The sequence below is a fragment of the Melospiza georgiana genome, chromosome 23 (assembly GCF_028018845.1).
Source record: "Melospiza georgiana isolate bMelGeo1 chromosome 23, bMelGeo1.pri, whole genome shotgun sequence".
Classification (NCBI taxonomy): domain Eukaryota; kingdom Metazoa; phylum Chordata; class Aves; order Passeriformes; family Passerellidae; genus Melospiza; species Melospiza georgiana.
Window position 1 is genome coordinate 5,994,189 of NC_080452.1, and position 25,803 is coordinate 6,019,991.

General features: G+C 46.4%; 1 protein-coding gene across 1 annotated transcript; it reads right to left on the reverse strand.

Moving 5' to 3' along the window:
* Window positions 1-5,188: 5,188 nt before the first annotated feature.
* On the reverse strand, window positions 5,189-25,019 carry SLC16A4 (solute carrier family 16 member 4). The gene is made up of 9 exons (XM_058039819.1): window positions 24,661-25,019; window positions 24,068-24,219; window positions 22,317-22,449; window positions 20,591-20,734; window positions 18,930-19,091; window positions 16,672-17,202; window positions 13,484-13,695; window positions 10,791-10,884; window positions 5,189-5,339 (listed from the first exon to the last, which is right to left on the reverse strand). Exons 1-9 carry the CDS (start codon window positions 24,668-24,670, stop codon window positions 5,197-5,199), a joined length of 1,581 nt encoding a protein of 526 aa, XP_057895802.1. The 5' UTR covers window positions 24,671-25,019; the 3' UTR covers window positions 5,189-5,196.
* Between the last annotated feature and the right edge of the window lie 784 nt (window positions 25,020-25,803).

Here is a 25,803-nt window from a genome sequence, read left to right on the forward strand (position 1 = left end):
AATGTAAGGGAAATGTAAGAATCGTCAGGGAAATGGAATGTAAGGAAAATTAAGGAAATGTAAGGGAAATTAGGGAAATGTAAGGAAAATGTAAGGGAAATTAAGGAATGTAAGGGAAATGTAAGGAAAATTAAGGAAATATAAGGGAAATGAGGGAAATGTAAGGAAAATTAAGAAAATGTAAAGAAAATTAAGGAAATGTAAGGGAAATTAGGGAAATGTAAGGAAAATGTAAGGGAAATTAAGGAATGTAAGGGAAATGTAAGGAAAATTAAGGAAATATAAGGGAAATGAGGGAAATGTAAGGAAAATTAAGAAAATGTAAGGGAAATTAAGGAATGTAAGGAAAATTAAGGAAATGTAAGGGAAATTAAGGAAATATAAGGGAAATGTAAGGAAAATTAAGGAAATATAAGGGAAATGTAAAGAAAATTAGGGGAATGTGAGGAAAATTAAGGGAATGTAAGGGAATTTTAAGGAAATGTAAGGGGAAAATGTTCAGGATTTCTAATTTCCCCATGGAAAGCGTGCTCAGGCCTTGGCAGGGGCTGCCCAGGGAGGTTTGGAGTGCCAATCCCTGGAGGTGGCACTCGGTGCTCTGGGCTGGGGACATGGTGGGGACCAGGCACAGCTGGGATTTGAAAATCCAGGAGGGTTTTTCTAACCTTAAAAATTCTGGGATTCTGTGAAGGGAGCAGGGCCAAAAGGGATTTTCTAGTCCACCTCAGATTGCAGATTTTAACCTCATTTGTGTCCTATCCACCCCTGCTCTTGCATTTCCCCACACACGAGCACCCTGATATGCAAAAACAGCTTTGGGAAGTGATTTATTTGCACCATGGCTTCAGTGGGATGGAAAATCCTTCCTGGGGCAGGTGTTGGCATCCTCACTGCTGCTTTCTCCCATGCACGTGTTGTATCCTGCATTTAGTAAATAAATGAATTTGGTTTTCAGAGCTGCCAGGGGAACTGAACCATCTGTTCTGTGCTTGCCTTCCCAGCCCCAGGTGTGAGCAGAGGAGTGTTTGACCACCAGCCTGAGCCTGCTCAGTGGAAAAAACAGAAATTTGAAGACTCTTCATCCCCTCCCAGCCCACTGGAGGATGGTGCAGGAGTTTCTCACTGTGGGAATTGATTTCCTCAACAGTTTTGGATAGACAAGAGGTAATTTTGGCTGGAGGAAGGTGCTGTAATAATCAGTAATTAATAATAATCCTGTGCAGGATTATTCTGGGGGTAAATAAAAGCTGGTGGTGCCCATCCATGGGCTGGGATGTGGGAAATGGGAGCTCCTGAGCCCCAGGTGTGAGCAGAGGAGTGTTTGACCACCAGCCTGAAAAAACAAAGGTTTGAAGACTCTTCATCCCCCTCCCAGCCCACTGGAGGATGGTGCAGGAGTTTCTCACTGTGGGAATTGATTTCCTCAACAGTTTTGGATAGACAAGAGGTAATTTCGGCTGGAGGAAGGTGCTGTAATAATCAGTAATTAATAATAATCCTGTGCAGGATTATTCTGGGGGTAAATAAAGGCTGGTGATGCCCATCCATGGACTGGGATGTGGGAGCTCCTGGGCTGTTTGCTCCTCTGCAGAACAAAAGAGGGGGGAATAAGAACTCCAATTTTGCTAAATGAGAGTAAGGAATTAGTGACATTGAGGGGATAAGAACTCCAATTTTGCTAAATGAGAGTAAGGAATTAGTGACATTGAGGGGATAAGAACTCCAATTTTGCTAAATGAGAGTAAGGAATTAGTGACATTGGGGGGATAAGAACTCCAATTTTGCTAAACAAGGGTAAGGAATTGGTGGCATTGCTCTGATGGAGAAAGGGCAGGACTCTCCTTAAGTTCCTGCAGGTTTGGAGGGAACTTTGTTGGAGCAGATGGGAAAATCACAGCCTTGGTTTTCAGTAAATTATGATTTTTATCAAGGGCAGAGCCTGACCACAGAGTGTGGGGCAGGGAGAGGTTTATTTTGGGTACTTTGAAATGCCTAAATCCATGTTCTAGCAGCTGTATCCTGCCTTTCAGTGAGGCAGAATACAGAACAGGGAAGGGAAACCTGCAGCTGGTAGCCAGGACACTCAGGGGTGTACAATTTATAAATTATAAATAAAAATATATAAATAATATATGGTTATTTATAAATCTATAAATAGAGAAAACATATTTATAAATAATATAAAATATACATAATATGTATAAATAAATAATTATATAGAAAATGTATTTAAAATTCTATAAAATTATATAAAATATAAGTAATATGTATAGATAAATAAAATAATTATATATTAATATATAAACCTTTTAATGGAATTATATAAAATATAAGTAATATGTATAAATAAATAATTATATATTAAGTATATTAAAATACTATAAAGTGATATAAATTATAAGTAATACGTATAAATAAATAATTATATATCAATATATAAACGTTTGTATGGAATAATATGAAATATAAATAATATTTATTGAAATATTTGAAATTATATAAAATAATACAAAATTTAAATAATACATATAAATGAATTAAAATAACGTAGAAATAATATAAAACAATTCCAGTGGGTATGGATGGGGTGGGAGGTGTGGACACCACATCTTGCTGAGTTGGTTCTTGGTGGTAAAAGAGGTGAAAATACCACAGGGCTTGTGTTGAAAGGAGGAAGGTGTTGAGCAGAGGCTTCATTTACAGGGAGAGAGCAGAGCATAAAAGGTGTTGGAATTGTGTAGAGTGGGAGCAGCTGGGGTGGCTCTTTCCATCCCCACAGAGCTTTGGTCCCACTCTGTTAAAAGCCAGAAAAACCCCTAAAATCCTAAAATGCCTTCCAGAAAGAAATGTGAAAATCCTAAAGCTTTAGGATTGGAAATCCTCCCACATGGTTCCTGTTAGAGCAGCAAAGCTGCTGGTATTTTTGAGTTGGTGAGAGTGAGGAAGTTTATTGTTTCACAAGGTGAAAACTCAAATTTTTTCATAATGAAAGCTTCATCCCTGCTGCAGAAGGGCTTGGCTGAGGCCTCAGTGCAGGATTGGCTGAGTTTGGTTCATCACCCTGCAACTCCCAGTGCCTTAAACACCTCAGAAATAATAATTTTATCCAGAAATCCTGGTGCCTTGGAAAATGCCCCACTGGGGATCCTGTCCTGGGTCAGATATTCTCTGCTCCATCCCAACCCCAGGGTGGTGGGTGCTGAAGTTTCAGGTCTGAACTGAGGATGGTTTCAGGTGAAAATTGATGATGGTTTCAGGTGAAAATTGATGATGGTTCCAGTGAAAAGGACAATTCCCAAAGCATTTTGTGCCTGCAGATTCCTAGGAAAAGCTGTCAAACAGCATATGAAAAATGATCTGGTTTATAGCACTGATTCCCCATTCCATGAAATTTTTCCCTGTTTTAAGCACAGTTTTCTTGGCACTGTGTAATTGTGTAAGCGCTGGATTTGGTCCATCATCTATTGAGGAATTTTCTTACCTGTGACAGTGTTGGAGCTCCTTGAAACTGTTACAGCATTCTGTAGCTTTTTATTAAATATAAACCATCTCATTTTGGGCTTGAAATAACCTGTTTCACAGTTTAAAGGAGTGTTTCTATAGGGGAAACCACTCTCTTGCTGCCTTAATATTAAAAAAAAAGTGATGAGGAATAAAAGGGGTAATAAAAAAATAGGATAATTAAATCTCCTTAATAATTAATAGGAGAACATATAATATAATATAATATAATATAATATAATATAATATAATATAATATAATATAATATAATATAATATAATATAATATAATATAATATAATATAATATTTATGCTTTTATAATAAAGGAAATGTAATAATATAAATATTATTAATATTTATTATTAATAATAAATAATATCATAATCTCCTTCATAATAAAAAAGGAAAGGTAAAGAGAAGGATACCATTGGCTAGAATGAATAGCCCAGTTTGACATGATAATTTCAAATACTGAACTTTTTACCATAATCATTTCAGATACCAATTTTTTACCATCATAATTTCAAATACCAAATTTTTTACAATAATAATTTTAAATACCAGATTTTTAAAAATGGGACTTTCACTACTGGAAAGAAATTCCAGGCTGCTGTGTTGTGTCTTATCCATCCAAATTAAATCTGTGGGATGCTGGTTGGATCCAGGCTCAGCACTGGAGCTGCCTCTGGAATGGGATCCCTGGGAGTGTTTGCAGGGTCCCAGGAGGAGGGAAGAGATGAGAATCTTGACTCCATGTTTCAGAAGGCTGATTTATTATTTTATTATATATATTATATTAAAAGAAAATTATCTACTAAAACTATGCTAAAGAATAGAAGAAAGGATTTCATCAGAAGGCTTGAAAGGAATAGAAAGGAATGAAATGATAATAAAATCTTGTGACTGACCAGAGTCGGAGCCAGCTGACTGTGATTGGCCATTAATCAAAAACAACCACGTAAGACCAATCAAGGATTCACCTGTTGCATTCCACAGCAGCAGATAATTATTGTTTTTCTTTTCCTCTGAGGCTTCTCAGGAGAAAAGATCCTAATAAAAGGATTTTTCATAAAATATGTCCATGACAGGAGTCTCTGGAGGGTTGGGAAGCTGGGGAGGGTGGGTTTGGTCTCTGACTTTGCTGTGCTGTGGTTTATATTATATTATTATATTATTTATATTATCTGGCTTTAATTCAAACTGGTTTTGCCCCCAGGTCTTGTGTGCTGTGGCAATGACTGTGCTGGGATGTGGAGTGGCCCCACTGCAGCATCCTTGCCCCAGAGAGAGGAGCTCCTGCAGGATCCTCATGGAAGGAAGGATCTCCCTGCCCTCATCCCTCCCCAGGGCCAGTGAGCAGAAATGAGCTGGAATCTCTGGCACTGGGAGCTGCTCATGCCACCAGGTGAGTGAGTCAGGACAGAGCTGAGGATTCAATCTGAGAGGCACAGAAACCCAGCTCAGGAGCAGAGGCACCACCATGGGCTGCACTCCCCCCATACACTTCACACTGTGCATTTCTCAGCTGGCTTTAATCAGCACAAATATCCAGCTATCCAGACTGAATCTGACATCCAAAAATTCCAATTCTTTTGGAATATTCTGGTATTTTCACTGTTGCTGCTGTTGATCCTTCCCAGTTCAGGCAATGGCTTTCCCACGTAGATATGATCAAAGCCCAGCCTTTAAAACTTCAGTTTTTGTTCAAATTGGCTTTTTTTAGCTTCCATTTTTGGGCTGCAGGCTCGAAGAAGAAGGAAAGGGGTGAGATGAGAGCACAGGCTCCAGCAAAGAGGAAGGAGCAGGCGTAGGTCTGGGTGTAGTCATAGAGCCACCCTGCAGGAGAGAAGGTTGTTATTAAAGCTGGATGATTTTTCTCAGGAAAAAAAATAATTCAGGGAGGTGGGTGGGAGGCAAAGGATGTGTGTTCTCATCTAAGAATTGCTCAGATATTTCCCTTAAATTATTTTAACTCTTCCTGGGCAGCATTTCCTGTAAGGAAATGACATGCAGGTCATTTTTCCCAGAGCCAACTTTGATCCTTGTAGTGGACATGGCGTTTAATTTAATGTGAATTTAATCCCTGATTTTTATTTTTTTTTTTCCTGTTTAAGTAAGTGGGCCAAAAGTGGCTGATGGAAGATTCTCTTGGATTGAAGGGATGACTTGCACATGTTGGTATTTGCAACATCTGGGCTGCAAACCAGATGTTCTCCAGCCTTGTCTTCTGTGAGCAGACCCAGTTTCATGTCCTTTGTCTAACAGGAGACACCCCAGGCCAGGAGCTGGAAGTGAACTTGATAAAAGTAGCTCTGGGAGGACTTAAAAGGAAAAGCTGAATTCCACTGAGCCTCAGGAATGTCTGGAGGGTTCAGGTCACCTTTTAAAGTGACCTCCAAGTGTTGGGTTTGGTCCTGGCAAATCATCTGGGCTCTGGGCAGAACTTTGAAAGGTGGAGAGTTCTCTTTGAGTCTAAAATCTGCAAAGTTTTAGATTCTGCTAAATTAGATTCTTCTGGGAGATGCTGCTGCTGCACATAAAACCCCTAATCCAGTCCCAAATGTGGGGTGGGTGTGGGGCAGCAGCTGAGCCAGATCTGCTGCTGGTGTGAAATGCAATTCCTCTGGAGACATCCATGGAATCCAGACATCCATGGAATCCAGACATCCATGGGCTTCCCTGAGTTCACAAACAGCAGATCTGGCCCAGAATTGAGCTTCTTAACCCAGGAAGGGACATGATACAGTCCCTGAGGTCCAGAAACAGCAGATCTGGCCCAAACCTGGCTTTTTAACCCCAGGAAGGGACAGGATGCAGTCCTGAGTTCCACAAACGGCAGATCTGACCCAGAACTGGGCTTCTCAAACCCAGGAGGGGACAGGATACAGACCCTGAGTTCCACAAACAGCAGATCTGGCCCAGAATTTGGCTTTTTAACCCCAGGAAGGGACAGGATGCAGTCCCTGAGGTCCTGGGCTCAGGGAGGGTGCCAGTGAGGTTTGGGATCTGTGCTGGAGCAGAGGCACTGACATTCCCTGCCGTGGATTTCCACAGAAGGTTTATAAAGCTCAGCACAGCTGCTTTTGCCCAGTTTCAGTTTGTCCTGGCTCACTGCTGTCTCAGGGGGAGTCCCTGTGTGTGTTTGCTCCTCAGGGATGGCCTGGGAGCCACGTGCTGGAGGAGCTGCAACTGGAGAAGAGGATCCATCCCATGGTGGGATCTGTCCTGTGGTGGTATGCAGCCCCTGCTGGGATCCATCCCCTGCTGAGATCCATCTCATGTTGGGATCTCTGTCATCCATCTCTGCCCTTTGGCAGTGGTGAGATCCATTCCCTGCTGGGATCTATGCCCTGGTGGGATCCATCCCCTGCTGAGATGCATCCCATGTTGGGATCCATCAATCCATCCCATGGTGGGATCCACCTCTTGGTGGGATCCATGCCTTGCTGGGATCCATGCCCTGTTGGGATCCACCTCTTCATGGAATCCATGCCCTGCTGGGATCCATCCCCTCATGAGATCCATCCCATGTTGGGATCCATCCTGTGGTGGGATCCATCTCCTCCTTGGATCCACCCTTTGGTGGAATCCATCCCCTGTTTCCCATCCCCTCCTGGGATCCATGCCCTGCTGCTGCACTGGAGGCCTCTCCCATGGCCCTGGGGTTCATTCCCAGGAGTTTCTGTTCCTGCTGCCTGGAAGTCTCTGGGATTTGGAAAGAAATGCTGACGTAGTTATTTGTGAGAGGAACAGAGTGCTCCAGTAGAGCTCTGATTCATTGCAATTCTTAAAATATCCTTCAGGATATTTCTTTTTTTTTTTTTTTTTTTTTTTTTAATTATTTTCCTGGGGTTTTTTTGGTGCTGGATGGGATTTAGGTGCAGTGGGATTTACCAGCATTGCCTCACTGGCAGCACAGCCACCAACTCCATCACACCCCAACCTTCTGAAGCAACTCCAGTCTCTGTGCCCCAAATTCATTTCCAAAACCAAACAATAATCACTCCTGCTGCAGAAAGCTGAATTAGGAGCTTGTGGTGTTCAAACCCCAGCAAAGCAGCAGTTTTGTGAGGAATGCTGGTAAATCCCAGCAATGTAATCCAAACTAAACATTCCCAGCACTGCTGCTGCTACCAGCTGGCTCAGGCTGTTTAAATAGCACTGCTGATCTTTAATCAGAATTTTTATTTATTCTTGATGCCCCGAGGAGTAAAATTCAGTGGAAGGAGAAGGTAAAATTTAGCAAACATCTAAATACGTGTGTGGCAGCAGAGCTTTTGATGACTCCATCCTCTCCCTTTTCACCACCCAAATTTCTTGGGACTGGAGTTTGTCCTCTGGTGGCTGGAATATTTTCTAGAATTTTCATTACATGCTTTGGTTCAGCTCTTTTGCATTTTGAGTCAGTGATTTGTACTGCTTGTGGAAATAAACTGTGCCCTTGTCTCCTCAGCTTGCTCCAGGCTGCCAAAATTATGTTTATTCTGCTTTGGGCTGGGTTATTTCAGCATCCAGAGGTGCCAGTTCATGGGGAGCTCTGAGGGAGACTCCAAACTTTCCCTTTGGGTCCTGCCCTGGATTTCAGGGCTTTCAGCTGAACAGATTTGCAGGTAAGTCACCTTTTCCTTGCATTAGGCTTTGGTCTAATATGTAAATTAGGCAGTTTTAACCTTTGCAGTTCTCGTTGTCCATCATCATTATTTCCACTGTATAAAAGCATTTGAGTTTGATGCAATTGTAATTCTGAACTCAATTTTTTTGGGAGGTGAGAGCACCAAATCCCAGGGTCTCACAGAATATTTAAATCCTGCATTCTGCAAGGAGCAGATGGTTTTGGACACTTCATCAGGAGTTTTTGGTCTCACTCAGTTTTCACACTTAAAACTGCATTGCAAGAGAAAATTGCAGAATTTATCCTGGATCCTGAGCTCTGGGTTGTTTCAGGTAAGTCACCTTTTCCTTGCATTAGGCTTTGGTCTAATATGTAAATTAGGCAGTTTTAACCTTTGCAGTTCTCATTATCCATCATCATTATTTCTACTGTGCAAAACCACTTGAGTTTGATGAAATTGTAATTCTAAACTCAAGGTTTTTAGGAGGTGAGAGCACCAAATCCAGAGCATTTAAATCCTGCTTTCTGCAAGGAGCAGATGGTTTTGGACATTTCATTAGGAGTTTTTGATCTCACTCAGTTTTCACACTTAAAACTGCATTGCAAGAGAAAATTGTAGAATTTATCTTGGATCCTTGAGCTCTGGATTGTTTCCATCTTGCTCTGCCTGTAATGAGATGGATCAGGAATTGTTTTGCTCCTTGGCTTTATTTGGCCTTTATTTATCCCACCTGCCTTAAGCCTGATTTCTGTGCAAAGCTTTTTGCAGGAAACCTGCTTTACAAACCCACTGCAGAGAGCAAAAAGCTTCCCATTAGTGCAGAAATATTGCAGCTGGATGGAAATTTAACTTTTTTAACTGCAATGTGAGTGTGGATAAGTGACAGCCAGGGTGTTTAGACCCTGCTGTGTTGCTGTGCCAGGGGATTCAGGGGAACTGAGGGATTGTTTTGTGCTCAGTGCACACCTTGTGCAGCAGCAGGGATCTGCAATCCAGGCTGTGCATCACCCTGACACCGGGGAGCTCCTGGTCAATGAAATGTTTTGGCTCCTTGAAATTGCATCCAGAGGCAGGGCAGAACCAGCCCAGGGATGTTGATTGGGAATATTAATTTTTATAGAAAGAATAGAATTTTTATAGAAAGAAAGTTGCTGAAACTTTGCATGGAGCTGGAATTTACAGAACCCTTGGCAGCTTCCAGCCAGGCACCTCTGTGGGCTGGGGGCAGCTCATTTGGAGGGCAGGGAACAAAAAATGATGGTTTGGGTTGGAAAGAACCCTAAAGTTCTTCCCATTCCACCCCTGCCATGGGCAGGGACACCTTCACTGTCCCAGGCTGCTCCAAGCCCCATCCAGCCTGGCCTTGGACACTTCCAGGGATCCACAGCTGCTCTGGGCACCCTGTGCCAGGGCCTCCTCACCCTCACAGGGAACAATTCCTTCCCAATATCCCATCCAGCCCTGTCCTCTGGCAGCGGAAGCCATTCCCTGTGTCCTGTCCTGTCACTGTCATATTTTATGAAAAATCCTTTCACCAGGATATTTAATAAAACATGACAGTGACACTGTCCCTCCCTCCCTTGTCCCAAATCCCTCTCCAGCTCTCCTGGATCCCCTTTAGGCTCTGAGCTCTCCCTGGAGCCTTCGGCTCTCCAGGTGAGCGCTCCAGCTCTCCCAGCCTGGCTCCAACCCTTGGAGATCTCCATGGACTCCTCTTATCTCCAGCAGCTCCAGGTTCTCCTGATGTTCCCCAGGGTTGGAGCAGCTCTGAATGGGGCAGAGGGGCAGAATCCCTCCTCAAATGCTGCCCAGGGCTGCAGGGAAGGGAAAGCTTTGTCCTGGCCAAGCTGTTTGGATGAGAACAATTCCCCTGCTCCTTAGAGATGCTGGACACTCATTTCTAAGCACTTGAAATCTCCCAAATCCTCCCAGCTGCCTTGGTTTCCTGGCAGAGGGAGAAGAGCAAAGGCTTTTCATGCTCCTTATCTCAGGGCCCAGAGCTGTGGTGGCTGAGCTGTGTAATCTCTGTCAAAACAAGAGATTACTGAGCCTTCTCCTGGTGTGTCAGTGCCTCTGCCTGGTGGGAACCTTGCTCAGTCTGTCCTTGCTTCCCCTCCAGCCCCTCCAGGCCAAGTTCAGTGTTATTTTAGCACCACTGGGAGTAAAATCCATGGAAATGTGTTTGTTACCCTGCTGTGCTCAGGGCTGAGCTCTGCACATAGGGCTTCACTGCATTTTCCAGATATTGCAGGCAGCATTTTGTAAATATTGCAGGCAGCATTTTCCAAATACTCCAGGCAGCATTTTCTAAATACTCCAGGCAGCATTTTCCAAATACTCCAGGCAGCATTTTCCAAGCTGCTGGTTGGATTTTGCAAATTCCCAACCAAAATGTTGCCTGTCTATAAAAATACATTTTTGAAATAGGATTTTTGGGGTTTTTTTCTCTCTCTGTTCCAGGCAGCATTTTCCAAGCTGCTGGTTGGATTTTGCAAATTCCCAACCAAAATGTTGCCTGCCTATAAAAATACATTTTTGAAATAGGACTTCTGTTTTTTTCTCTCTCTGTTTGAACAGAAAACCCATCCTGGGATGGATCCCTGTAGGAGAGTGAAGCAGCAGCATGATTTATCCATTTCTGGGATGGGTGAGGGTTTTATTAAACATCACTCACCTGCTAGAGGGGGTCCTCCCATGGCTGCTATCCCTGCAAAGAAAGCAGCAAAGCCCAGGTTGCTGTGGAGCTTCTCCACACCCACCAGATCCACCTGTTTTGGAAACCAAAATGGATAATTAGTGACTGGCTTCATAGGAATGCATTGCACAAGAGATTAATTGATTTTTTTTTTTTTTAAAGCACAAGAGATGATTTAATTCTTTTTTCCTGAGGGATTTCCTCTCCAGCTGCAGCTTTGGAAGGACTTTGCCCCTGTAGGGCTGATCCAGACTGGAACCTGTTTGCCTCCCTAAGGCAGCTGTGGGAATGGCTGGGATGGGAGAGGCTTCTCTGCCTTCAGAGGAAGGAGTTTGAAACTCTGGATGCCTTGCAGAGAGAAATTCCAAATTATAATGGTGCCTCCCTGCCTGGATCAGGGAATCCTGGGTATCCAGAGATATCCTGGGAGAATGGTTTGGGTTGGAAGGGACCTCAAAGCCCATCCATTCCACCCCTGCCATGGACACCTTCACTGTCCCAGGTTGGTCCCAGCCCTGTCCAGCCTGGCCTTGGGCACTGCCAGGGATCCAGGGGCAGCCCCAGCTGCTCTGGGCACCTGTGCCAGGGCCTCAGCACCCTCAAGAGAAGGATTTTTTCCTCAAATCTAATCTAAACCCGCTATATTTCATTATTTGGGAGAGTTATTTCATATCTCTTTTATTATTTGGTGTTTCAGAGGATTTTCTTTGGCTGGGCCCGCACGGGAGGGAGCAGCAGCAGTGGCCAGGCCCCAAATTCTGCTCCCCTCACTCAGGTGTGAATCCTTCAGCTGCCCCTTCAGTGTGAGGGTGCTCAGTGCTGGTGCTGAGCCCAGGGACACTCGGGGAGCCCAGAGCCAGCCCTGGGCTCAGGGGACACCACAGCCCTGGGCACAGCAGTTCCCCTGCCAGGGGAGTCCAGGAGCAGCCCTGGCCTGATGGGCTGAGCTGGGGGCAGCCAGCTCTGAGATATTGCAGATTTTTGCATTTATTATAGAATGGTTTGGCTTGGAAGGGACCTTCAAGCCCTTCTCATTCCACCCCACCATGGCAGGGACACTTCCACTGCCCCAGGTTGCTCCCAGCCCTGTCCAGCCTGGCCTTGGGCACTGCCAGGGATCCAGGGGCAGCCACAGCTGCTCTGGGCACCTGTGCCAGGGCCTGCCCACCCTCACAGGGAACAATTCCTGCCCAATATCCCATCCATCCCTGCTCTCTGACAGTGGGAAGCCATTCCCTCTCATCCTGTCTCTCCATCCCTTGTCCCCAGTCCCTCTCCAGCTCTCCTGGAGCCCCTTTAGCTCTGGAAGGGGCTCTAAGGGAATCTCCTGGATCCCTTCTGGGCATTGAAAGGGGTTCCAAGGGGATCTCCTGAAACCCCTTTAACTCTGGAAGGGCTCTGAGCTCTCCCTGGAGCCCCTTAAGGCTCTGGAAGGGGCACCAAGGGAATCTCCTGGATCCCCTTTAGGTCCTGGCAGGGGCTCTGAGCTCTCCCTGGAGCCTTCTCCTCTCCAGGCTGGCTCCAGCCCTGGGAGCATCCCTGGGGTGTCCAGGGGGGACCCTGCTGCAGGTCTGGGTGTCCCTGATGATTTTGGGGTGTTCTGGGACACCCAGGATGATTTTAGGATGGTTCTGGGTGTCCCAGGTGGTTCTGGAATGGTTCTGGGTGTCCCAGGTAATTTTGGGATGGTTCTTGGTGTCCCAGGTGATTCTGGGATGGTTCTGGTTGTGGTTCTGGAATGGTTCTGGTGTCCCAGGTGGTTCTGGGATGGTTCTGGGTTTACCAGGTGATTCTGGAATGGTTCTGGTTCTGGTTGTCCCAGGTGATTCTGGGATGGTTCTGGGATGGTTTGGGTGTCCCAGGTGATTCTGGGATGGCTCTGGATGTCCCAGGATGGTTTTGGGATGGTTCTGGTGTCGCAGGTGATTCTGGAATGGTTCTGGGTGTCCCTCCCTGGTGATTTTGGGATGGGTCTGGGTGTCCCAGGTGATTCTGGGATGGTTCTGGTTGTGGTTCTGGAATGGTTCTGGGTGCCCCAGATGATTCTGGGATGGTTCTGGTGTCCCAGGATGGTTTTGGGATGGTTCTGGGTGTCCCAGGTGATTTTGGGACAGTTCTGGTTCTCATTCTGGGTGTTCTAGGTCAATCTAGGATAGTTCTGGGTGTCTTAGGATGATTTTGGGATGGTTCTGGTTCATGGGTGTTCTAGGTCATTCTGGGATAGTTCTGGGTGTCCCTCCCAGGTGATTTTGGGATGGTTCGAGTTCTGGTTCTGGGTGTCCCTCCCAGGTGATTTTGGGATGGTTCTAGTTCTGGTTCTGGGTGTCCCTCCCAGGTGATTTTGGGATGGTTCTAGTTCTGGTTCTCCCTCCCAGGTGATTTTGGGATGGTTCTGGTTCTGGGTGTCCCTCCCAGGTGATTTTGGGATGGCTCTGGTTCTGGTTGTCCCAGGATGGTTTTGGGATGGTTCTGGTTGTCCCAGGATGGTTTTGGGATGGTTCTGGTTGCCCCAGGATGGCTCTGGTTCTGGTTGTCCCAGGATGGTTTTGGGATGGTTCTGGTGTCCCAGGATGGTTTTGGGATGGTTCTGGTGTCCCAGGATGGTTTTGGGATGGTTCTGATTTTGGGACAGGATCAGCAGCCCCAGCCCTGTTGGGCCCATCAGCACTCACCAGCACGGGCAGCACCAGGGCCATGAAGCCCCCACAGAAGGTGGCCAGGGCCACGGTGTAGGCCAGCAGCAGGGGGAAGGAGGTGGCCAGCGGCCCCAGCAGGTTGGTGGCCCCGCTCAGGAGCAGGTAGGTGACATGGAAATGGTACTTCTTGGTCCAGTTGTGGTCGGCCACCCAGCCCGAGAGCAGCTGGCTCAGCATCTCCGTGATGCCTGAGGGAACAGGAGCGCTCAGAGACTTCGTGTCATCTTTAAATTCTGTTATTTCTAGGTATTTTTATAAAGTATTTGTAAATTATATAAATTGTTATTTCTAGATGTTTCTATCAATTATATTTATTTTTATAAATTATTACTTTATAAACGGTTTTATAAATTATTACTATAAATTCATTTATAAAATTATTTTATAAATTATTATTTTATAAATTATTATTTTAGAAATTATTTTATGAATTATCAGATATTTTTACAAATTATTTTTATGAATTATTATTTTTACAAATTATTTTAAACTTTATATACATTTATTACATACCATAAATTTAGCTGGATTTTACAGTATTTTATATGATTATATTTATTATTTGTAGTATGTGTAATATATTAAGACTTGACTTTGTGCAATATTGAAATTCTGTTGTTTCTAGGTATTTTTATATGTTATTGCTTCATATAAATTCATTAGATATTATAAATCTAGCTGTATTTTATAGTATTTTATATAATGATTTTTATTATTTATAGTATATGTAATATATTGAGACTTGACTTTGCGTAATATAGAAATTCTATTATTTCTAGATTTTTAATAAATTATTACTTCATATACATTTATTAGATATAATTTTAGCTGTATTTTATAGTATTTTATAGTATTTTATTATTTGTAGTATATGTAATATATTGATACTTGACTTTGTGTAATATAGAAATTCTATTATTTATAGATATTTTATATATTATTATTTCATATACATTTATTAGATATAAATTTAGCTATATTTTATAGTATTTTATTTATTATTTGTAGTATATGTAATATATTGACTTTGTGTAAGGTTGAAATAGTATCATTTCTAGATATTTTTAGATATTATTGCTTCATATAAATTTATTAGATATTATAAATTTATCTATTTTATATTTTATATTATTCATAACGTTCTGTATTATTCCAATTATAGTTTATTATCAGTAATATAATTAATATAATATACATGTATAATATGATATTATATTATATTTTTTCTATTATATTACTATATTAACTTCTATAAGTGTATTTCATATAGGTAAGTTATACTTTCATACTTTCACATTACTGTATTTATTATTTAGTATTTGCATATTTTTAATATTTTTCTATTTTTACTATACATTATAATACAATATTACATATTATATTTTCTAATATAGTTCTATTTTACAGCATTTTATAATATTATTTTTATATTATTTTTATACATTATGTTACACTTGAATATTTATACTAACCCTAATATTTTTTTATTTATTTTATAATCATTTTAATCATCTATATATATCATCATTTATAATCATTATAATCATCTAAAATTTAATTTTTCTAAAACCCCAGGCGTTTTATAGAAACCCAGACATTTTAGAGGCTCAGCAGCCTTTTAGTTGTTGGGGTTTTGAGAGTCTGGGTTTTCAGAGTTGGAGTTTTGAGAGTTGTTTTTTACATTTCTTGTTACATTTTTATGAAGCAAAGATCAAGAGCTCTTGAATGAGCTCATGTCCCACTGAGCCCTGTGTCCCTCCCACTCCTAATCCCAAATATCCCATTAATTCTTGGGGATCCTAATACCTCCACAACCCCACACTGCTGAATATTCCCCAACACTGCAGAAATAAAAATTTTGTATTTTTGTACAATAAAATATTTGCTGCTGACTCAGGCTGGAGCCACTTTCTTACCCCAGGATGGCTTTAGTGTTAATCCTGACTTAAAACCAGGCAGGAATTTGGGTTTTGGGGAGTGTGCCTTAAAACCAGGCATGGGTTTGGTTTTTGGGAGTGTCCCTTGTTTTAACCCCACTTTGAGGTAGATATTCCAAATCCAGATACCTGGATCTGGGCATGGGTTTGGGTTTTGGGGAGTGTGCATTAAAACCAAGCAGGGGTTTGGGTTTGGGAACTGTTCTTTATAACCAGGCATGGGTTTGGGTTTTGGGGAATCTGCCTTAAAACCAGGCTTGGGTTTGATTTTTGGGGAGTGTGCCTTAAACCAAGCACGAATTTGGTTTTTGGGGTTTGTGTTTTGGGAAGTGTGCCTTAAAACCGTGCATGGATTTGATTTTTGAGGGCTGTGCCTTGTTTTCCCCCACTTTGAGGAGGATATTCCAAATCCAGATACCTGGATCTGGGCATGGGTTTGGGTTTTGGGGAGTGTGCATTAAAACCAAGCAGGGGTTTGGGTTTGGGAACTGTTCTTTATAACCAGGCATGGGTTTGGGTTTTGGGGAATCTGCCTTAAAACCAGGCTTGGGTTTGATTTTTGGGGAGTGTGCCTTAAAACCATGCATGGATTTGATTTTTGGGGTTTGTGTTTTGGGAAGTGTGCCTTAAAACCATGCATGGATTTGGTTTTTGAGGACTGTGCCTTGTTTTCCCCCACTTTGAGGAGGATATTCCAAATCCAAATGCCTGGATCTGGGCATGGGTTTGGGTTTTGGGGAGTGTGCCTTAAAACCAAGCATGGGTTTGGGTTTTGGTTTTTAGGGAGTGTGCCTTAAACCCAAGCATGAATTTAATTTTTGGGGTTTGGGTTTTGGGGGATGTGCCTTAAAGCCAGGCACGGGTTTGGGTTTTGGAGATTGTGCCTTATATTTTCCCCACTTGGAGTTTGGGATGTGCCAATGCAAATGCCTGGATCCTCATTAATGTGGGAGATTTTTCCCCACTATTGAATTTCTCCCTTTTGGGTCCAACTGGAGGGTTTTGGATGCTTCTCTGGCCTGTGGGTTTAAGCCCAGCAGGGATTGTGGTGGGCCCAGAGCACCTTTTGAGGGAAGATTTGGGATTTTTGGGAGCAGGGAGGTTGTGGGATCATGGCCCTGGGAGAAGAACCCAGGAGGATCCATCCCAGGACATATCTGGGGCCACTTTGGGGCAGAATTGGGGTGTTTTCCTGTGAGCTGGGGGTGTGGAGGTCCCTGTGCCTACCAGCCACGGCGATGAGGTAGGAGCCATCCCTGCTGCTCAAGCCCAAGGTCCTGGCTCTGGCCACCAGGTGGAAGAAGGGCACGAAATAGGCCAGGTGGCTGAAGAGGAAGGACCAGGTGAAGATGTAGAAAACGGGATCCTTCAGCGGGGAGAAGTCCAGCAGAGGCTGAGGAGGTTCCTTTGTGGTGGCTGCAGGGGTTTGGTGGCTTCTCCTGGCCTTGGTGAGGGTTTCTGAGCAGGAGCTCTCCAGGCTGGGTTTCTGCAGCTCTCCCAAGGCAGATGGATCTGCTGGCTCTGAGACATCTCTGCCATGGGGCACCACCAGTCTCTCCTGTGCATGGAGAAGCTGAAATTCCCTCTGGGTTCTTCCATCTGAACACCCACCAGGAGTTTCTGGATCCTTCTCTGCCCCTGGAGACCCCTGGTGTTGATTTTTGGCAGATTTCTGAGGCATATGGGGGCTGGCAGGCCACAGCAGCATGCTGGAGGGCACCAGGTTCAGCATGATACCTCCAAAAATCAGCAGAGTACCTGAGGGGAGGAAAAAATGGGTTTGTTCTTGGGTTGGAAGGGGGGAGCAGCAGGAAATGGCATTTTAGAACAGGGTGTGATTTTCACTGGCCATGGAGAAAGCTCTGTTTGCCTTCTCCTTCTGCAGGAATTAACAAAACAGGGATTTTATTCCTGCTTTTCTAGCTGGAAGTTCATTTTGCTGTGATGCACAGAACAAATCCACAGCTACCTCTGGGCTCTGTTTTGCTTCTCCTCATTCCTCATGATGGACCTTCAGGATGGTCTTGAAACACTACAGTAAAATTAGGGATTTCTGGTTTTGATTTCTGAGATCCGTGCTTTGATTTTAATGAGGGATTTCTGGTTTTGGTATCTGAGATCTGTGCTTTGACTCTGATTTTAATGAGGGATTTCTGGTTTTGGTATCTGAGATCCGTGCTTTGACTCTGATTTTAATGAGGGATTTCTGGTTTTGATATCTGAGATCTGTGCTTTGACTCTGATTTTAATGAGGGATTTCTGAGATCTGTGCTTTGACTCTGATTTTGATGAGGGATTTCTGGTTTTGATATCTGAGGTCTGTGCTTTGACTCTGATTTTAATGAGGGATTTCTGTGTTTGATTTCTGGGATCTGTGCTTTGACTCTGATTTTGATGAGGGATTTCTGGGTTTGATTTCTGGGATCTGTGCTTTGACTCTGATTTTGATAAGGGATTTCTGGTTTTGATTTCTGGGATCTGTGCTTTGACTTTGATTTTAATGAGGGATTTCTGGGTTTGATTTTTGAGGTCTGTGTTTTGACTCTGATTTTAATGACTGATTAAGTGTTTAATTATTACCAAGATGTCCCCAGACTATCCTAGAAGAGGAAGAATCATTCCTTGGTGTGTTGAATTTTAAGAAGAGCCTCTTAGAGCCTCCAGATCTCCCCAAATTCCCTGTCAGAGCTGATGAATTGGAAGGAACAGGATCCAGCTGCAGCTTTGGAAGGACTTTGCCCCTGTAGGGCTGATCCAGACTGGAACCAATTTGCCTCCCTAAGGCAGCTGTGGGAATGGCTGGGATGGGAGAGGCTTCTCTGCCTTCAGAGGAAGGAGTTTGAAACTCTGAATGCCTTCCAGAGAGAAATTCCAGATTATAATGGTGCCAAATTACAATCAGAGAATCCTGGGTATTCAGAGATATCCTGGGAGAATGGTTTGGGTTGGGAGGGACCTCAAAGCCCATCCATTCCACCCCTGCCATGTGCAGGGACACCTTCACTACCCCAAATTGCTCCAACCTGGCCTTGGACACTTCCAGGGATGCAGGGGCAGCCACAGGGGACTCAGGGATTGTTTTGTGCTCAGTGAGAAGCAAGGTTCTGTACAGCAGCAGGGATCTGCAATCCAGGCTGTGCATCACCCTGACGCTGGCAAGCTCCTTGTCAATGAAATGTTTTGGCTCCTTGAAATTAATTTATATATTATATATTAATTTTTTTCCTGTGCATGGAGCTGGAATTTACAGAACCCTTGGCAGCTTTGAGCTGGGTGCCTCTGCAGGCTGGAGGCAGCTGATTTGGAAGGCAGGGAACAAAAAAAATTATGGTTTGGGTTGGAAAGGGCCCTAAAGCTGCTTCCATCCCACCCCCTGCCATGGCCGGGACATCTTCCACTGTCCCAGGCTGCTCCAAACCCATCCAGCCCGGCCTTGGGCACTGCCAGGGACCCACAGCTGCTGTGGGCAGCCTGTGCCCTCTCACCTTGCCATCCATAGGCCTCGATGAGCAGCTGGGTGAAGGGGGCCATGAGGAAGGTCAGCCCCATGCCCGAGCGGGCCAGGGCATTGCTGAGCCCCAGGCGGGCCCGGCAGCGCTTGGCTGTGACCACTGCAGCGGCCTGGTACAGACAGGCAAAGCCCAGCCCTGGGAAAGGGGGAAAATGAGAGTGAGAGACTCCAGCAGGCAAAGCCCAGCCCTGGGAAAAGGGGCAAAATGAGAATTAGGGGCTTCCACCACACAGAAACTCCCACCAGGCAAAGCCCAGCCCTGGAAAAGGGGCAAAATGAGAATTAGGGGTTTCCACCACACAGAAACTCCCACCAGGCAAAGCCCAGCCCTGGGGAAAGGGGGAAATGAGAGTGAGAGACTCCCACCCCAGAGAAACTGCATCCCTGAGGGAAGGGGGGAAATCAGAATTGGGTTCCCACCGCAGAGAAACTCCCATCAGGCAAACAGTGTCCCTGAGGGAAGGGGGAAAATGAGAGTAAGAAACTCCCACCCCAGAGCAACTCCATCCCTGAGGGAAGGGGGAAAACAAGAATAAGAGGCTCCCACCACAGAGAGTCTCCATCAGGCAAAGTCTATCCCTGAGAAAAATGAGAATCAGGGGCTCCCACCACAGAGAAACTCCACCCCTGGGGAAGGGGGAAAATGAGAATAAAGGTTCCCACCCCAGAGAGACTCATGGTGCCCCATGGCAGAGATGTCCCTGACCCAGCCTTGGGAAAGCTCCAGAAACCCAGCCCAGAGAGCTCCTCCTCAGACACCCCCACTGAGGCCAAGGGAAGGCACAAACCCCTTCCAGGCCCAAAAGGGGCTCCTGTGTGGGGATTCCATGTGCTGCTGTCCCAAGCTGGCAGTTCCTGGGTGAAAGGAGAGGATTTCTGCTCTCACACTCAGGGGAGAGCGAGATTTGGTGGGTGGGTTTGGTGTCTGGGAGGCTCTGCCCTTTTATAAGGGATTTTAAAAGGCCAGGATCTGGGTAGGTCCAGGAAATTATCAAGGTGGGTTGGGACTGGGATATTGAAACTCATGTTTTATTCTGAGCATGAAGCTTTGGGAGTTCACAGGGTTTCTCACAGAAAGGAGCTGGGGATGATTTGGCACTGAAGTTTCATGGAATTACAGAATATCCTGAGGTGGAAGGGACCCACAAAGATCACATCCAACCAGGATCACATCCAACCATGTACAGACACCCTCAAATCCCACCCTGGGCATCCTTGGGAACATTGTCCAAACCCTCCTGGAGCTCTGGCAGCCGCGGGGCTGTCATTCCCTGGGGAGCCTGGGCAGTGCCAGCACCTTCTGGGGAAGAACCTTTCCTGAGATCCAGCCTAAATCTCCCCTGACACAGCTTTGTGCATGGCTGTATGATCTTCACCCACCCAGGAGGGCCCTGGGCTGTTTTTGGGAGCACAGGGTGTCCCTGGCAGGGCAGGCAGTGCCAGTACTCCCTGGGGGAAGAACCTTTCCTAAGATCCATCCCAACCCCCTGGCACAGCTCCTTCCTTGGGTCCTGTCCCTGATCACCTCAGCTCCTCCAGCTGAACAAACCCCTGCAGAACAAAACCCCTTTTCCCCAGGTTTAAGGCTAAAGGAGCTGATTCACTGTCACCGCAGTAAAACAATGCCCATCTCACCCAGCAGGAAGCCCATGGAGAAGCAGAGGAAGGGGACACTGGTGGCCTGGGTGCTGAGCAGGCAGCCCCCAGCCACCAGCCCAGCGCCGAGGATGGAGATCGGCCGCTCTCCCAGGCGGCAGCACAGCACGGACACCAGCGGGGCTGCGAGGGAAACAGGGACACAGATCAGCATGGGGGACACGGATCAGCCATGGGGACACAGCCATGGGGACAGGGATCAGCCATGGGGGACATGGATCAGCCATGGGGACACGGATCAGCCATGGGGACACAGCCATGGGGACACAGATCAGCATGGGGGACACGGATCAGCCATGGGGACACAGCCATGGGGACACAGATCAGCCATGGGGACACAGATCAGCATTGGGGACATGGATCAGCCATGGGGACACAGCCATGGGGACAGGGATCAGCCATGGGGACACAGATCAGCATGGGGGACATGGATCAGCCATGGGGACACAGCCATGGGGACACGGATCAGCCATGGGGACACAGATCAGCCATGGGGACACGGATCAGCACTGGGGACACAGATCAGCCATGGGGACACAGATCAGCCATGGGGACACAGCCATGGGGACATGGATCAGCCATGGGGACATGGATCAGCCATGGGGACACGGATCAGCCATGGGGACACAGATCAGCCATGGGGACACGGATCAGCCATGGGGGACATGGATCAGCCATGGGGACACGGATCAGCCATGGGGACACGGATCAGCCATGGGGACACAGATCAGCCATGGGGACACGGATCAGCCATGGGGACACGGATCAGCCATGGGGACATGGATCAGCCATGGGGACACAGCCATGGGGACACAGATCAGCATGGGGGACAGGGATCAGCCATGGGGACACAGCCATGGGGACACAGATCAGCACAGGGACACAGATCAGCCATGGGGACACAGATCAGCACTGGGGACACAGCCATGGGGACACAGCTCAGCCATGGGGACACAGTGTTTAGCGGAGATAATCAAAACTCCACAACTTTTGTGAAAGTTGTAAAGCTGGGATGTGTGACCGTGCTCACAGGGGTCCCAGGATGAGGGAAGAGATGAGGATCTGACTCCGTGTTTCAGAAGGCTGATTTATTATTTTATGATATATATTACATTAAAACTGTGATAAAAGAATAGAAGCAAGGTTTCCTCTCAGAAGGCTGGCTAAGCTCAGAATAGAATAGAATGTCAAAGAATCATAACAAGGGCAGCTGTCTTGGACTCTGTCCGAGCCAGCTGACTGTGATTGGCCATTAATTACAAACATCCAACATGGACCAATCACAGATGCACCTGTTGCATTCCACAGCAGCAGATAACCATTGTTTACATTTTTCCTCCTGAGGCCTCTCAGCTTCTCAGGAGGAAAAATCCTAAAGAAAGGGTTTTCCAATATCAAACCCCAATTTCCCTTTTTCCAGTCGAACCCATTCCCCTTTGTCCTGTCAATCCAGTTCCTGATGAAGAATCCCTCCTGATCCTCATACACAATCTTGTACAAGGGAAGGATTCCCTCACAGGAAAGGATTTCTTCCCAATTTCCAATTTTTTCCCACTATCCCATCTGAAGGTCCCAGTGTTTAGAGCACATTCCTGCTCAGACCCGTGTGGGTGCCAGCTGTGTCCAGCTGGGAGCAGTTTGGAGTGGGAATGGGATGGGAATGGGGTGCACAGAGCCCCCTCAGGGCCCTGGGACAGGAGCTCACCTCCCAGGAAGCGCAGCGAGGACATGATGGAGCCGATCCAGCTGAGCTGCTCTGAGGATCCCCCCATCTCCTCTCGGAAAGCCACGAAGAAAATCCCAAAGGTCTTGAGCATCCCCATCACGAGCACATTGACCTGGCATGAGAGGGGGTGCAGGGGAGGTGCCACAGGGCATCAGGAGGGAGGAAAAGCTTTTCCTTCTGCTCATTTCGTGGGGGTGTGGGGGACACTTTGACTGGTGTTGGGGAATGCCAGCAGGCTGGGCTGGGGGTGGCCATGCTGAGTTTGGCCTCAGCAGATCCTCAGAAAACCCTTTGAAAACTGATTTTCCAAAGGGAAGGAATAAAGTTGCCCTTTCCCTTTCCTTTTCCCTTTCCCTTTCCCCTTTCCTTTTCCCTTCCCATTTCCCTTTCCCTTTCCCTTTCCCTTTCCCTTTCCCTTTCCCTTTCCCTTTCCCTTTCCCTTTCCCTTTCCCTTTCCCTTTCCCCTTTCCCTTTCCCTTTTCCCTGTCCCTTTCCCTTTCCCCTTTCCTTTTCCTTTTCCCTTTCCCTTTCCCTTTCCTTTTCCCTTTCCCCTTTCCCTTTCCTTTTCCTTTTCCCTTTCCCTTTCCCTTTCCCCTTTCCCCTTTCCCCTTTCCCTTTCCCCTTCCCTTTTCCCTTTCCCTTTCCCTTTCCCTTTCCCTTTCCCTTTCCCTTTCCCTTTCCTTTTCCCTTTCCCCTTTCCCTTTCCTTTTCCCTTTCCCTTTCCCTTTCCCTTTCCCCTTTCCCCTTCCCTTTTCCCTTTCCCTTTCCCTTTCCCTTTCCCTTTCCCTTTCCCTTTCCCTTTCCCTTTCCCTTTCCCTTTCCCTTTCCCCTTCCCCTTTCCTTTTCCCTTTCCCTTTCCCTTTCCCTTTCCTTTTCCCTTTCCCTTTCCCTTTCCTTTTCCCCTTTCCTTTTCCCTTCCCATTTCCCTTTCCCTTTCCCCTTTCCCTGTCCCTTTCCCTCCCATCCTAGAGCTCAGTTTTCATAGGATCCTTTTCCCTTTGAAGTTATTTTTTAGTACTGCAGCAATGGTCAGATGGATCAGTGTGGAGCTCACTGGGAGGGGATGAGGGCAGCAGGGATGGACATTAACTGGGGCAGTTTCCCAGGATTTCTCTGCCACAGGGGCAAAGGACACCCAGTTTGTGTCCTGAATTTTAACTCCTGCTGTCTCCCTGCTGGCAGGGGGTTAATGATTGCCAGTGAGTCACTCGGGGTGGATTTGAAGGGAGGAAAGCTCTCCTAGCTTGGGGGCATGGTGCTTTTTTACAGCTGGACTCAGTGACCTTAAAGAGCTTCTCCAAGCTTCACAACTCCTTGATTCATCACTGGTGGGAAGATAAAGCCTGGGGCACAGAGAATTGGTGGCTTTAAGGGGTGTTGAGGTGCCAGGTCCTCCCAGAGAGCCCCCAAGAGTGTGTGCTGCTCCCAGTCAGTGCCTGGCTCTCAGCTCACTGCCCTTGCTGAGGGGACAGGACACCCCTTTGGGGTTTGTCGCTCTTTTGGGGTTTGACATACCTTGGGGGTGATGTGTTTGACTAGGGAAAAGCCATCCTGGCAAGGGGACCCTCCTGTCCATCACTGAGACGTTTTCAGGGGGCATTCCACAGGGAATGGCATGGCTGGGGTGTGCCCTGGGATGGCTGGGGTCAGTCTGTCCTGTGCTGGGGTCAGCCTGTCCTGGAGATCCCCCTGCCCCAGCCCCGGGAGGGTTTGGATCATTCCCCACTCACCAGGAAGAAGTGGAACACCACTCCCCATGCCCACCCTGCTCCTGCTGCTCCTGAGCCTCGGCTCTTCCCAGCTGACGGGGCCTCCGGAGCCTCCAGCTCTTCATCCTCCAGCTCCTCATCCTCCAGCTCCTCATCCTCCTTCCCCTCTCCTGCTGGTGAGAGCGTCAGGACACATGAACACCTTCCACTGCTCTGTTCCCATTCCCAACCATTCCCAACCCTTCCCAACCATTCCAACCATTCCAAACCATTCCCTGGAACCCCAGGGCTGTGCTGGGGCAGACACCACACTCTGCACTCACTCAGGTGATGCTTCCACCAGACTCTCTGACAATTCCACATTATTCCTGTCTGGAAACAGTTCAATTTTCTTTCTTATTCCCACCAAATCACTGTAACCACTTCAGCTTTAAGTGCCTTAGTGCTGCACTAAGCCTGGGGATCCCTCACAGCTCTCTGCCAGCTCTCCCACTCCAGATCTCTCAGCTCCCATCCTCTCACCCATCCCATACCCCTGGCAGGGGCAGAATACTGCCCTAGGGAGCAGCTGGACCCTGCAGCACCTGGGGCGATGAACTGGAACTTTTCCTTACCCCCTGGCATGCTGGAAAATCCTCCCCGGGACTGTCGACAGCAAAGAGGAATCTCTTCAGAGCCTCTTCAATACCTTCAGAGCCTCCTCAATATCTTCAGAGCCTCCTCAATATCTTCAGAGCTTCCTCAATATCTTCAGAGCTTCTTCAATACTTTCAGAGCTTCTTCAATATCTTTAGAGCTTCTTCAATGTTTTCAGAGCTTCTTCAATATCTTCAGAGATTCTTCAGTCTCTTCAGAGCTTCCTCAATATCTTCAGAGCTTCTTCAATCTTTTAAGAGCTTTTTCATCTGCCCCAAAGTTTAAATCCCCCTTTCCTGACCTGGCTGCCTAGATTCTGCTCCTTCATTCCCGTGCGGTGAGGATGAGGATGGTGTCGGTGCTGAGCGGGACATGGAGCCGGGCAAGGGCTGGGGGGACGGACCCATCCTCCTCCTCCTCTTCCTCCTCCTCCTCCTCCTCCTCTTCTCTGGAGGCAGAGCTCGGCTTGCGAGGCCCCGGGGCCGGCAGTCCCTCCCCTTGTCCAGCTGGGAACAGGAAACCCGGAGCGTTCAGAGCAGAAATCCTGCAGGGCAGGAAAGGGAGGGGGAGCCTGCAAAGTTGTGATCGCGGGGAGAGCTCCGGACCCGGCCGAGCCGAGCCGAGCCGAGCCGGGCTGGGGCTGAGCCCGGTCCCTGCCTGGGAGCAGCATCACTGAGCGGGGACAGGATGGAAAACTGAGCGTGCGGCAGCCCCGGGGGTTGGCTCTGTGAAAAATACCTATTTTACGATTGGCTTTTTCCAAATATTAAAATGGATATTGTGAAATACCAAGCTGCGTTTGGTGTCAGGTACATACAGGCAATGTGTGTATTTGTGATTGTGAGATGTGTGGAGACCGACCACGGGACAGTTATAAAGATGAATTCTAACAATAACTGAGGAAAGTAAAGCATGGAAGAAGGCCTTTGAACCTCTCGTTTGTTTGCAATTAACCTTGGTTGATTTAGGAACATTGGAATTAAAGTGTTAAGGATGTTGCTTTTTGCTTGTAGCTAAGCCTGAAAGAGTTTTGCAATAATAACCTTTTGAAGTATAATTTTAGAATATTGCTTGCATCCTTGAAACTGTAGCTTTGGAATGTATATCAACGAAACATGCTT

Bases quoted from the DNA above. Each gene is read 5' to 3' on its own strand.
- SLC16A4 (XM_058039819.1), bottom strand. The intron at 19,092-20,590 runs GTGAGATGGGCA...CCCCTTTCCCAG, and splicing joins CTCCATGGGCTTCCTGCTGG to GGCTGGGCTTTGCCTGTCTG. The intron at 17,203-18,929 runs GTGAGAGGGCAC...TCCTCCCCTCAG, and splicing joins CGAGGCCTATGGATGGCAAG to GTACTCTGCTGATTTTTGGA.